At 71.0% G+C, this 13,654-nt stretch overlaps 2 protein-coding genes across 3 annotated transcripts; one reads left to right on the top strand and one right to left on the bottom strand.

Annotated features, from left to right (window-relative positions):
* Positions 1–650: 650 nt before the first annotated feature.
* On the top strand, positions 651–3,659 carry GIPC3 (GIPC PDZ domain containing family member 3). The gene is made up of 6 exons (XM_026105450.2): positions 651–908; positions 1,526–1,711; positions 2,280–2,460; positions 2,960–3,072; positions 3,336–3,417; positions 3,508–3,659. Exons 1-6 carry the CDS (start codon positions 651–653, stop codon positions 3,657–3,659), a joined length of 972 nt encoding a protein of 323 aa, XP_025961235.2.
* Positions 3,660–3,981: 322 nt separating this feature from the next.
* TBXA2R (thromboxane A2 receptor) lies at positions 3,982–12,128 on the bottom strand. 2 transcript variants are annotated; one of them, XM_064497343.1, is made up of 4 exons: positions 12,015–12,128; positions 9,677–9,771; positions 4,910–5,844; positions 3,982–4,577 (listed from the first exon to the last, which is right to left on the bottom strand). In XM_064497343.1, the coding sequence occupies exons 3-4, from the start codon at positions 5,726–5,728 to the stop codon at positions 4,308–4,310; spliced, it is 1,089 nt and encodes a 362-aa protein (XP_064353413.1). In that variant the 5' UTR covers positions 5,729–5,844; positions 9,677–9,771; positions 12,015–12,128; the 3' UTR covers positions 3,982–4,307. The 2 variants fall into 2 exon arrangements, with proteins under 2 accessions (XP_064353413.1, XP_064353412.1); XM_064497342.1 differs by lacking the exon at positions 9,677–9,771 and having other exon boundaries at positions 12,015–12,074.
* Positions 12,129–13,654: the final 1,526 nt, after the last annotated feature.

Raw genomic sequence — 13,654 nt, 5'->3', positions numbered from 1 at the left:
TGTGTATGTGGAAGGGCAGTGTGTGTTCACGCCTGCTGGCGTGGCTGGGGGGATCTTGCCTTGGGGGGCATGAGGGCTGCTCTCCTGGGGGGCTCTGGCTTTGCTGTCCAGGCCTGAGGGCTGGGATTGCAGGAGGGATTTGGGAGTTTCTTTTGGGGGCTTGGAGCCGTGCTGGCCCTGGAGTCCCTTGTCCCCCCTGAGCCAGCAGTGCTGTATCTGCAAATCACAGCTGCCTCCCTCCGGCTGCCTGGTTCCCTCCCCACCCCTGACCTGTTGCAAAGGATCGGGTTTGCAGGTCCCTTCTCGGTGGTATCCCAGGGGTTGTGGGTGCTGGGGACTGCCTGGGCACCCTTCGCCTGTTCCCGCTGCCGAGTGAGCTGGCTTACAGCAAAAGGGCGGTGGAGCCAAACTCACCTTGACCTCCCCAAACTGCAGCTTGGGAGGGTGTGATGACCCTGGCTCGGGGCTGGTTGCTCTCCCACCTGGCTCCTCGAGCTTTGCCCGAGCCATTCCTACACAGCAGAGCTCACCTGATCTTCATCAAGTGACCTGCGCTGCTGGATCAGGTTCCCAGGCCCGGGGATCACCTTACGGCCGAGCCGGGAGCCAGCGCCCATCTATAATTCAGCAGGGCCACAGCCGGTGGGAGGATGCGGCGGGCAGGCAGGCGCGGCAGGCCGGCCGAGGAGGACAGCCCCATGGAGAACGGCGTGGGGCAGGAGCCGGGGGCTGCCGAGGCACCCGCTGCCGAGGGTGCCCCAGCACCCCGAGCCCCCCGGGTCCGCCCGCGGCTGGTGTTTCACACCCAGCTGGCCCACGGCAGCCCCACGGGCCGCATCGAGGGCTTCACCAACGTCAAGGAGCTCTATGCCAAAATCGCTGAGGTCTTCAGCATCTCGCCCACCGAGGTGAGGGGGCTGTGGCTGCTGGGGAGGGGGGAGTGGGGGGCCTTGCTCTGCACTGGCTCTGCTAACCAAAGCCTTAATGCCAATACCACGGCACTGCCTGGGCTGGCCCTCCTGCGTGTCCCCAGCGGCTTGCACAGCCAGTCCCCAAAATGCACCGGCAAGGTGCATTTTAATTTCGGGGCTGTCTTCCCTGGAGAGAGGTTGGGTTGCTCGTGCCTCAGTTTCCCCCCCTTGTGCAGGCAGTGAGCTGGGGGCAGGGACCATGGGCTATGTCCTCCTCAGCTGTCCTGCCTCGGCTGATGCTGAAGGCTGTGTAAGTCCAGAGCCGAGGGGATGGGTGCACCGGGGTGGGTGCACTGGGTGCATGCGGATGGGTGCTGCCCCTGCAAGGATGGGTCCAGGCCTTGCTGCCCCCCAGTTCCCTCCCTGCCAGGGTGGGCAGAGGGTCCTGTGGGTTGCTGGAGTGCTTCAGTCTGCAGCAGCCAGACCTGGCCTGATCCACCCTTGCCAGGGATCAACGCCGGTGGCTGGGTGCCGGCCCGGCACCGCCGATGCCCCCTGCTCTCTGCGGGTGTCCCCAGCCACCGGGCGTGCGGTGACGGGGCTGCCCGGGGCAGATCCTCTTTTGCACGCTCAACACACACAAAGTGGACATGCAGAAGCTGCTGGGGGGGCAGATCGGCCTGGAGGACTTCATCTTTGCCCACGTCCGGGGCGAGACGAAGGAGGTGGAGGTGACCAAGACTGAGGATGCCCTGGGCCTCACCATCACGGACAACGGGGCTGGCTACGCTTTTATTAAGGTGAGGGTGCGTGGGGCTGGAGGGGCTTCAGGGACACCCTGGGGTGGGGGAGAGCCCTCGGGGGCCATGGCCGTGATATCTGTAGCGTAATAGCCCATCCTGCCACCCTGACCCCAGTTTCAGACCCTCACCCCCTGGTCTGTGCTCCATCACCACCCCGACGCGCACCCTCCTTGCACCCTAACCCCCACCCTCGTTGCACCCTAACTCAGACTGTAGCCCACACCCTTGTTGCACCGGGGAGGAGGAGGAGGAAGTGGTTGCTGTGGCTCGTGGGTGCTTCATGCCTGCTTCAGAGCTGGAAAGTCCCCTCGGAGAAGCAGGGGGGCAAGAGGGCCCAGGAGGGCTGCTGTCCCCCCCAAAACAGCCCCGGGGGTGAAAGCAGGCCTGACTGCGCCCCACCAGCCGCGCTCAGCCTCCGGCCTGACCTGGTTGGGATGGTGCCAGGGGAAATTGGAGGTGCCCGTGTGTGGCAGAGGGTGAGGGCTGCACCCATCCCTCCTTCCCATGGAGGGGTGAGTTCCTGCGTGACCCCCCCCCCATGTCACCATGTCCCCCCGATCCCCAGCGAATAAAGGAGGGGAGCATCATCAACCGCATCCAGACGGTGTGCGTGGGCGACAGCATCGAGGCCATCAACGACCACACCATCGTGGGCTGCCGGCACTACGAGGTGGCCCGGATGCTGCGGGAGCTGCCCCGGGCTCAGCCCTTCACCCTCCGCCTGGTGCAGCCCAAAAAGGCCTTTGGTGAGCTGTGGGGCAGGCTGTGGGCCCGGTGTCACCCCCCGCCAGGTGTGGGTCCTGGCTCCCACCACTTTTACCCCAGGAGCCCCAGGACCCTGATCCCTGTGGTCGTGTGTGTGTGTACACGTGTGTGTGCTTGTGCTGTGACACCCCGACCAGGGTGACATGCTCCCGCACCCAGCCCAGCCCCTCCTGCCTTGCAGCCCCCTCCCCAAGGACTGGGTCCCCCCATCACCCCGTTGGGAGCCAAGGGGGCTGCTTTGGGCTGAATACCTTTGCATTGCACCCTGTGCACCCCCGTCCTGCACCCATGGGTGCCCCTTATGCCTGCGTTTCCCCTGAGCCACCCTCTTGGACCCACGGCACCCCGTGGTCCTGGGAGGTCCTTGGTCCAGGGCTGGGTCACGGCCGGGGTGGCAGGTCACGGGTGGAGTGGGGCAGGAGGGCCGAAGCCCTGCCCGCACCCTCACCCCCCCCCCTCCCTCCGCACCCTGGGGTGCAGACATGATCGGGCAGAGGACGCGGAGCAGCAAGTGCCCGGGCGAGGGCAGAGTGGCCAGCGGGAAGGAGACGCTGCGGCTGCGGGCGAAGGGCGCTGCCACGCTGGAGGAGGGGGTAAGGGGGCCGGGACCCGCGCTGCTCCCCACGGCCGCTCGCCTCGTCCCCCCCGAGGGCGCAGGGCTGGGGGATGGGGGGGCTCGTGAGCCCCCTGCCCTGGTCCCGCATCCCTCAGGGAGTGCAGAGCATCTCCCTAGGGTGCACGGCTGGGTGCCGGCGTGCGGGGCAGTGCCGGGAGGCCGCATCCTGCTCCAGCGAGGGGAACGCGGGTCCGCGGCTCTGCCCCGCTCGCCCGGCCTCACCGAGCCTCCCGCCCGCAGCCCAGCGCCTTCGAGGAGGAGGCCGCCCGCCGCGTGGACGACCTGCTGGAGAGCTACATGGGCATCCGCGACAGCGAGCTGGGTGAGGGCACGCGGGGCGAGCGCGGGGCCCGGCGGCGGCGGGGGCACCCACCCGCCGTGCCCCCCCCCCGAGCCCTGCCTCTCCCCGCAGCCTCGACCATGGTGGAGACGGCCAAGGAGAGCCGCGGCGCGGCGGCGCTCGCCAGGGGCCTGGCCGCGGTGCTGGGCGAGTTCGCCTTCCCCGAGGAGTTCGTGGCCGAGGTGTGGGCGGCCGTCGGCGAGGCCCAGGGGCGGCAGAAGTAGCCCCCCCACCCCGGCTCCTGTCCCCCTCCGCGGTCCCTGCTGTCCCCTCCTCTCCTGCCTTGCAGGGGGCTGGTGGTGGCGGTGGTGGTGGGGCCCTGTCCTGCCCCCCCCCCGTAGGGCTCCCGCATCTGCCGGGGCTGGGGGGCTCCAGGGCACCCATGGGTGCCAGCCGGCGTCCTGGTGAGCCCTGGGCTCGGCCGGCATCACGCGCCGCCTCCGGGAAACGGGTCATTAAACACAGGCGAAACGAGAAGGGCTCTTCTTCAATCTTGGGGCCCGGCACCCCCTGACTCCCCCCCCCGTGGACGCTCAGGGCACCGGGCACGGACAGCAGCACAAGCTGGATTTTATTGGGGGGGGGGCACCAAACCACGGCGGGGAGCAGCCCAGTGCCCCCCGCCAACCCCACCGCTGCTGGCGGGGTCCCCGCGTCCCCTGTCCCGCCGTGCCGCCCGGCTCCCCGCCGGCCCCGGGGGGGGCAGGGGGGGCAAAGGGCAGAGCCCTTGGATGCACACTTCATTAATTAATTAACTAACCACCTCTCGGCCCTGTGGTAGAGCCTGGGGGGTGGGGGGTCACAGGCTGTGCCCGGGAAGGGGGTCATGTCTTGGCCCCGGGGGGGTCCCAGCGGGGGCTCGCGTCCCCCCCCTACTGCAGCACCGACTCCTGGGTGAGCTTGCGGCGCAGCGAGGGGTTGAGGACGGGGTAGAGGGAGACGATGGAGGGCCGGGCGCGGAGGCTGGGGTAGACGCGCTGCAGCACGGCCCGCCGGAAGAGGATGTAGACCCAGGGGTCGAGGATCTGGTTCCAGGTGACCATGCGGATGTAGATGAGCAGCATCTTCTGCGTCTCCCTGGGCAGCGTCTGGGCCCGCTCGGGGGCCGGCAGCTGCTGCAGGACCGTCTGGATGATGAAGATCTGCGGGGAGGGGGGACAAGGGGTTAGCAGGGGCTCGGGGGCGCCGGCCGGGCCCGGGGCCACGGTGAGGGGCGCGCAGCGGCCTCGGGTGCGGGATGGGGGTTTGAGGGACACGGGAGCACAAGCGTCCAGGCTGGGCTGCTGGGGGATCAGGTCTGTGGGGTGCTGACAGCTGTCCCCCAAACCTCCCTGCTCTGCTGGGGCCCCTCCAGGGCATCCTTGCAGGGCTGTTCCCATCTTAGGGGGGACTGAGCCCCACGGGGGTTGGCCAGACCAGCGCCCAAGGCTGGGAAGGTGCTGGGTGGGGGGGCACCAAAGGTCCGGGGCCTCACCAGGAGGGGCATCCAGCAGATGGTGGCGATGATCATGATGCCCACGAGCTGCACCATCATCTCCACCTCGCTGTCCCGGCGCCGCTGCACCGACTCCCGGTCGTGGTAGACGCGGCACAGCGTCACCACGCTGACCGTGTTGAAGATGAAGGAGAGCAGCACGGAGAAGATGCCCAGCAAGGCGAAGAGCAGGCAGAAGATGACGTCGCCGGTGTCGGGCAGGAGGGTGAGGAAGCACCAGGAGCCGGGGTACTGCAGCGTGTACCTCCCCAGCCCCAGCACCGGCAGGAGCCCCAGGACACAGGAGAAACCCCACACCAGCCCCACGATGGACCACGCGCGGCGCTTGGAGATGCTGGTGGAGCGGGAGAAGGGGTGGTTGATGCCGAAGAACCTCTCGCCGGCCATGGTGGCCCCCAGCAGCAGCGGGCACTGCCCGAAGAAGATCATGGCGAAGCCAAGGAAGTTGCAGAGGTGGCAGCCGGGGTCCACCTCGGCCCAGTCGAACTTGATGAAGTGGTAGGGGATGATGACTGAGGCCGTCACCAGCAGCCCCATGAAGTCCGTGACCACCAGCCCGCAGAGGAAGACGAGGAAGGAGGAACGGGCCCGGCTGGACAGCTTGCGGGAGGAGCTGAGGAGGACGCAGAGGGCGAAGAGGTTGGAGCAGAGGCCAATGAGACCAAAGGCGGTGGAGAACCACGGCGAGGCGATGGCTTTCCTCTGCGTCTCGTTGAGGCTGGCATTGAACACCCCGAAGCAGGTGTCCGGCCGGCCAGCCGTGCTCCCGTTGGGGGACTCCATGTCCCCCAAGCCCATCCTGGTCCCTGCAGCGGCTTCAGGCACCCTCCAGGCTGGGCTCCATGGTGCGTCCTGCCCGCGGGCTCCAGTGCCCGCGCCGGTCCTGCCTTGCCCACGCACGTGTCCGCCCGGCCCTAGGGGGAGAAGGGAGAGGTTTAGGACCAGTCCACCATGGCCAAGCCCTCCATCACCCATCTCCTCTGGGTGCCCCAGAGCTTGCCAAAATGGGGATCCCTTTCTCCATCCCTGCCCCGCTCGCCCTGCCCGGCGCAGCCGCCACTCCCCGATATTTGGCGACGGGGCTCAGGGTCGGTGCCCGCTCTCCCAGCGGCCGGGGGCACATCCGTGGGGCCTGGCCTGGGGGTGGGAAGGGGATGGGGATGGGGATGGCTGGGCTGCAGCTGGCCTGGATTAACCGTCCCCGGCTCCCGCGTCACCCGGCCAAGAGCCGCTGGCGGCTGTTGACGCGAGGCCGTAATCCCCGCGCGGCCGTTGTTTAAAGAAGCGCGGCGGTGGCAGCTCAGCTCTGACCCACGCTGGGGGCAGGGGACGGGGGGGGGGGGGGCGGCAGAGCAGCCCCGGCTCAGTGCCCATAAACCCTGGCTCCTGCCAGCGCAGTGGCCACGGGGCCCTGCCACCATGGCCGCCCCCCCCCCTCCCAACGTGGCGGCCCCCGGCAGCCTCTGTGAGGCCGGGCACCGAGGGCAAATCCAGGCAGGGCTGAGCAATGCCCGAACCCTCCCAGCATCCCCCGTCCCGTCCCTGTCCGCATGCACTGCCACCAGAGCCGAGGGCTTGTCCTCAAGGCATGAGCCTGGTGGCCAAGGCAGCCTGGGGATGGCCGCGGTCACAGCCAGCTCGGTCACCACCGTGCTCGCTCGGCCCCAACCCCAGGGGCCAGGGACCAGCCGGCCGCTGCGAATCGCCGGAGCTGCTGTTTCCATCACTAATTAGCGCCGGCTGTTTGCTGAGCCGGGAGCGGCGGGACAGGACGGAGCCATTCCCAAGGGAGAAGGCAGCGGCACAGCTGGCTTTGACCCCTTCTGAAGGAAGAGCGGGGACCGGACACCGCTGGGACCAGACACCACGGGGACCGGACACCACTTGGACTAGACACTGAAGCTCCCGTTGGGACCTGTTTCTCCAGGACATGGCTGTCCCTGATGCCCTGTCCCCATGCTGCTGGGTGACACGTTCCCATGCCCAGTGGCCCCTCTGGGGTGGGTGCAACCAGGCCACCCCTTGGGGAAGGGGACAGTGGCAGCCACGTCCCCTGCTTTAGCACCTCTGTGCCTGGCTCTGGCTGTTTCTCCCGGAGCCCCCGTGTCCCCGTGCCGGTCCCCCCTCGCCAGCGCCCGCTCGCTGCACATTCCTCGTGTTTCGCAGCCGTGCCCAGCACTGACGGTGCCGGGGAGCTGTACCGGGACCCCCACGGCCGGCTCCGCGGCAAGTGGCCCTGGTCCCCATTGCAACCGCCCATCGCCCCCACGCACCCACCACCCCAGCCCACGGGCAGCACCGCGCCGTCCCCTCCTGCCCTTGCAGGGCTGCGGTGCCCCACGGCCATGGGGGACCGGAGGCCCCCGAGTGCCCCGAAGGGCACGAATCCAAACCTCAAGCCGAGGGTGCTGAGTCTCGGGTCAGCCCAGATCGGCGGCAAACGTAGCGGCCAGCGGTGCATCTGCCTCCCCTCCGCACCGCTTTGCCTCCCGGCCCCCGGCGATGCCTGGCTCCACGTCACGGAGACTCAAGCCCCGACCCGGCCACCCCCTTTCTGGCTCTCTGATGCGGGGCCGGCGCAGGGCCGGGGGCCGCTGAGCGCATCAGCGGCGGGAGCTCATCCCACAGCCCGGCTCCGGGGCTGGGCCAGGGCCAGGGATTGCAAAACCCGACACTGGGGCCGCGTCCAGGCTCAGGCGAGCCGGGAGCGAGCCCCCGGCTGGGTTCGGGCTCCGGAGCAGAGGCGTTTGCGCTCATTCGGCGCGGCAGCACCCTGCACTCGCTGCGGCTGTGCACCGGCTGCTCCTGCCCGCCCGGCCGCCGCGGGCACCTGCACCGCGGGCGAGAGGCCGTCGCGGTTGGGGAGCCGGGGCCGGAGCTGGAGGAGGGTCCCGTCCCCCGGGCAGGCGGCTGGCAGGGAGCTGCAGTGATTCACTGCTGCAGTGTGAGGCTGGCCTGACTTTTTCCATGAGACAAGAGTGAAAACTTGCCACTGTTTGTTTTCGCCGTTCCCGGAGGAATCGCGGCGGTGGCCCCAGGAGGAGCCGGGCCTTGGCGAGCGCTCGGGGCGCCTCGAATTGCGGCGTCAGGGCAGAAGTGCCCAAACCTCAGGCCGACGCTTCCAGGGTCCCCGGGAAGCTGCTGCACCGCCGCCTTTCCTGCACATATCGGGATTCCTGGCCTCGACCCTTGGCTGTCACACGGCAAATCCATCCGCGCCCCGGCGAGGCTGACATGCTCCGATGGGTGACGGGGCCCATCCTGCCACCCCCACCCCGCCTGGAGCCACTGACAGCCCCCGGTGTGGGCTCGGCAAAGCCGCGCCGTGCGGAGACCCCGGCTGCCTCGCTGGCAGGGTGCTGCCCGTGGCGGGGCGGCCGCTGCTCCGGCTGCATTCGCTCAGGCTGATGAGACAGCTCAGCCTTGGCAGCGGGGCTGCGGCACGGAGGAATTCAACCACAGCGGCTCGCTCTGCTCCGCCGGCCGCTAGTCATAACAACAAGTGCTGCGTGGGCACCGGCCCCCCCCGAGCCAAACTGACCCCCCGCCAGCCAGGGCTGGGGTGCCCGGGGCCGAATCCGGAGCCAGCGGCAGTGCTGGGGAGGGTTTGGCTGCGCGAGGCTAGCGGGAGAGGCTGGAGCCCACGGGATGCCGTGATCCTGCCGCATCCTTAGTCCGGCCGGGAGTCAAGGCCGCCGGATGCGCGGGACTGGCTGGGCGGGGGGAGCCCGCTCCCGCAGCCCCAGACGCGGCAGGACCCGACCCGGCAAGACCCAAAAGCCAGCCATGGTGGGACCTGACCCCGTGACACCGCAGGGTCCGACCCCGCCACGGCGCAAGCCTGCGAGCCCCGCGCTCGCCCCTGCGAGCTGCCCGCCCCGCGCGGGACGCGCCGAGCTCGCCTGCGGCCGACCGCGAAGAATTCGCTGTTTTTCTTTGAGATGCCAGGAGCTGCTTCGGCCTGGGAAAGTGCCGGGCCGTGCACCTTGTCACGCAGCCAGGGATAACCCCGGGGCCGCGCAGGACCTGCCTGCCACAGCCCCTGCTGGGGGGGGGACAGGGGCTGGGCCGCATGCAGCAGCGGCCCCCCGGCTCCCGGCTCCACGGTGGCCGGTCCCCGGGAGCGAGATGCTCCGAGGAACTGGCCAGGGCTGCGTTTCCCCCTCGCTGCCTCCAGCCCAGCAGGCAGCCCCCGGGCCGGCGCTGGCTCTTGCAGCGGGGAGTTTCCAAGCCGCTGCCGTTCCCATGGCCCCGCTGCCTTCGCGCGGGGTCCGACGGCTCCTTTCTCAGCTCCCTTTGGAGCTCGACGCAAGGGCACGGCTGGTGCCTCCTGCCTGTCCTCCCACCCTGCACGTGCCCAGATGTTTTCCCCCTTTCCCCAGCTGTGCAGTCCTCCCCGAGCTGCCGGGCGGCCCCCACAGCCGGGGATGAGCACCACTGTCCCCCCCCCCCCCAGTCTGTGCATCACAGACCCCCAGCCCCATCTGTGCAAATACCCCCAGGCTTTCCCATCGCGGGGACCCCGGCTCGCCACTGTCGCGGGGCCGCAGCAGCGCCGCGGTGATCCGACACGGGTGCCGGAGCCTGGGGCTGGCAGGGGCGGGTGGAGCCGGGGGGGGGGGCTGCGGTGCCTGGCATGCCAGGGTGGGGGGGCTGCTCAGCACCGGCTCCAGCTCGCGGGTGCAGCAAAAGGGACCTGAACCCGCGGGCTCCGGCTTCGGCGCGGGGCGAAACGGAGCCACTTACGGGGAGAAACTCCTGCGCGGGCCAGCGGCTCCTCAGGTGCCTCCTCGCCCCGTCCAGCGCTGCCCTGGCACGAGGACGCCCGCGGCGGCCGGCTCCTGCGGAAGAGACGCCCTGAGCCCGAGCGGAGCCACCTCCTAAACGGGTTACTAAAGACATTGGTTATGTTCACAGCGTCGGTGTGGGCTCGCCCGGGCGCTAACGGGCTTTCTGGCACCGCGCGAGCCGTTGTCGCAGCCACGGGCCCGCGTGCACGGATGCTTCGCCAGGGATGTGACACGTCCCGTGCTTCCCCCGCCGGAAGCCGCTTCCTGCCCTCGCCACTTCCGAGGTTAGAGAGGAAAAGGCAGGAGGCTAATCAGGAGGGCGTGAGGCTGCGCCGGGTCCCACGGCCCGGCTGCCCGCCCGGAGGGGAGCTGCCCGAGCCCGGGCTCCTTATCGGCCCGGCCCGGTGCCCCGGGATAGCGCCATGCCCCGAGCAGGATGGGGCTCGCCGCCAGGGAAAGCTCCGAACTGGGAGGGCTCAGGCACCTCCGTGTAGTGCTGGTACCCCGGGACACCCCCCCCAGCCCGTGTGCCACCTCGGCCTGGGCTCTGCCAGCCCCAGTGTCCCCAGGACGCGGTCCCCGGCTAGCAGCGTGGCCGGCTGGAGGATGCTCCCGGGCGTTTGCGCTTGTCTCTCATGTCTCCAGTCCCTCCTCTTTGCTTGCCGGCCCTCGCCAGGGCCAGCCCCAGGCCCCCTGGTCCTGGTGGGACAAGGACTTTCCCTGCAGTGTCCCCTCCTCCCCCCCAGCCCGACGTCCCCCTCGCAGGAGGTCCTGCTGGGACACGTGGCCTGGCGCAGCCGTCCCTGCCAAGGAGGAACGTGGCCCACTGGCAGCCGCCCCTCGGCCCGAGCGGCGGATCAGCTCAAGGACGCCAGCTCAGACGGGAAGAGCGGCGGCCACGTCACGGGGACGGGGACATGGCGGGGCCCCAGAGGGCCCCCCCGGACCACAGCAGACCACGCGCCCTGCCGCTGGGGGAGCTGATGTGGCCTGCAGTGGGGACATCCATGGGATGTCCAGGAAAGGGGATGTCTGTGGGAGCGATGGCCACCAGGGACAGCCTCGGCTGGGTGTGCTGGCCGTCCTCCCTGTCCCTGCTGCGGCCTGTGACAGCAGTCCCCAACCTGCCCACGGTGCGGGCTGGCCTGGGGCTCACCCCCAGCCCCTGGAGACACTCGGCCCCTTCCCTGTCTCATCTTGTCCCCAGCTCGTCCCCAGGCTCCCGGGAGCGGTGCCGGCGGTGGGTGCCCCGTGGCAAATGCAGGTGCTCGGGGGCGATCCCTGGCCACCCTCGGGTGCCAGGTCCGGGGTGCCGCAGCGCGGAGCGCCGTGCCACCAAGGCGGTGGCCCCGGCAGCGCCAGCGGCCAGGGCTCCCCGCGCCTTGGCCACCGCTGGCCCAGCGCCACTGCCGCAGCATCGCAGCATCTCCCGGCTTCAAAGTCGCCGCTGGACCGCCCACTCCGGCCGACCAAAATAGCCCCTTTCCCGGCCCTTTCCCATCCCTTCCCAGCAGCACCTCTCAGGCAGTGACAGAGTTCGCAGTGACAGCAGCGCGGGGGTGGCCGGGGGGACGCGCTGGCCCAGCGGGTGGGAAGGCCGGGATAACGCCCGGGCCACGGGGAAGGCCGGAAAGATAGTCGTGGTCCTGGGAGGGATCCCAGCACCTCCGACCCTGCGGATGGAGCCTGGCCACAGCCCCCGGAAAAGCGAGCGAGAGGAAAGCCCAGGGCAGCTCAGCCCCGATCCCAGGCTCTGTTCCCGGGGCGCCGGCTCCGGCCGAGGGCAGCGGGGGCAGCGCTTACCCCCAAAGGCAGCGGCTCTTCCGCACAGACCAGGCGGTTGCACGCCAGCCCTTATCACCCCGTCCCAGCCCCACCCCAGCCCCAGCCCTGGCCTCCCTCGCAGCCCCTCCGGCCCCTCCATCCCAGCCTGCCGTCTGCCCGCCTTTCCCAGGCTCCCTGCCTGTTCGCCCCGGCCCCTCCGGCCCAGTCCTGTGCTCTCTCCACTGTTCCCAGCCCCCCCCTCCATCCCCCCCATCGGTCCCTCCATCCAGCCCCCCCAGCCCCATCCACCCCCTCCAGCCCCCCCAGCCGCCCCCCGGCCCCTCCGGCTCAGCCCGGGGCTCCAGCACCCATCGAGGGGCCGCTCTGGTTGCTTCTAGGTGGGCGGAGGAGGGACCCGCCCCCCGGCCCGATGCCCCCCCGGGGCTCCCCAGCATCGCCCCCCAGCCCGATCCCCCCCCGGGACTCCCCCAGCATCGCCCCCCGGTCCCCGCCGCGGCGCCGGGACCTACCGCGCCGAGGCTCCCGACGGGGCGGCGGGGCGGGACGCGGCCGGGGGCTCCGCTGGGCTCCGCCCGGCTCCGCGCAGCGCGGCTCGGCCCCCCCCGGCCGCGGGCCCGCCCCCCCCGCGAGGCAGGAAGCGCAGCGGCCGCCCCGGCTGCGCAGCAGGGTCGGGGCCGCCCGGCCCCCCCCGACCCAGCCCGGCCGGGCGCCGCTCCCCCCCCCCCCCGCCCCGCGGCGGCCGGAGCCGGTGGTGCCCCGACGGCTCCCGGCAGCATCAGCCGGCGCTGAGTCACCGGGTCCTCAGCGGGCGCCGGCGGCCCCGGGAGGGACGGGAGGCCCCGGGGGGGGGCGGGGAAGCGGGGGGGGCCCGGCAGCCTCACCTGCACCGGCCCCACCGGGACGAGCAGCCCCCGCCGAGACGCCCCGCGCCGTCCTGCCGGCTATATTTAGCGGGGCCGCGCTCTTAGCCGGGTTACTCACTTGTTTACCAGAGCCGGATTCCAGCGGCCGGGGGGGGGGGTCGTTCCCGCTGCGCTGCCGCCGCCGCTGCTGTCCCGGGGGACCGGCACAGACGGCCCCGGCCTGCTCCGGCTCGCGGCTCCCGCCACCGGCGCGCGGCTCCCGCCGGCCAGCGGCTCAGCGGGACGCCTTGGCCTCGGCCGGCCACATCCTGGACCCAGGGACAGGGGACGTCACTGCTGTCCCCCCCCCGGGCGCTGCCCGCCGTCTCGGGGCCTGGGAACGTTTGCGCACAGCCCCGCGGCGCTCGGGAGAAGAAGCGCCTGGAAAAAGGGTGGAGGAGGGCTGGTTTGCCGGGCAGACGCGAGCGGGTGCCCCCCAGCAGCCTGCCCGGGGGGGCCTCCCTGGGCCGGAGCTGCCCCCGAAAACCCCCGGGCCCATCCACCTTTGCACGCAAGGGGTTTTCCCAGCCCGGCTGCTCCAAGCTCGGCATGTCCGGAGCATCGCCGTGTCGCCATCCGGCCGGGCTCCTGTGGGACCGTGCGTTGCGGGCCGGGTGCATCCTGCATCCTGCATCCCGCCACCGAGCTGCGAAGCCCGGGCAGCACCCGGGCCCGAGGGGACACAGGGACGGAGCACCGCACCCAGCGCCGGCCAGGCCCAGCAGCCACCCTGCTCCGCTCGGCAGCCAGCCGCCCTCATCCGGATGCCGCCCGGGCGCCGTCCCCTCCGTCGCCGCGGAGGATGTGGGTGCCGGGGTGCGAAGGCAAGATGCTCGCAGTGCCGGGCGCCAGCATCCGGCACGAACCCGGCTGAGCCGCCGCCGGCATCGGCGTCTCCGGGAGCCGACAAGAGGCAGCGTCCCCTGAATCCAGCCGGCTGCGTGGACGCGGAGCCAGCCGGCTCCTCGGGGCGGCCCTGGATGGGGTGGGATCCAGCTGCTGAGCCTGCAAGCGGGGCGGGGGGAGGCGGCCCCCGGAGGGGACGTGGGCCCGGGGGAAGGGGAGTCAGGGGGCCCTGCCCCAGCCCAGGCACAGGGTAGGTAGGTGCCACCCAGGTCTCGGTCACTGCCGGGGACACATCCGAGCCCAGCCAGGTGCCCAGCGATGGGAGACCTGCAGGATGGCTCCTCCCGGGCTGGGACCAGCACAGGGCACCGTAAAGGCTCGTGCCACCATGGGGGACGCAG

This window comes from Dromaius novaehollandiae, chromosome 25 (genome assembly GCF_036370855.1).
Source record: "Dromaius novaehollandiae isolate bDroNov1 chromosome 25, bDroNov1.hap1, whole genome shotgun sequence".
NCBI lineage: Eukaryota > Metazoa > Chordata > Aves > Casuariiformes > Dromaiidae > Dromaius > Dromaius novaehollandiae.
Note: the sequence above shows the minus strand (reverse complement) of the source record. Positions and strands in the feature narration are given on the sequence as shown.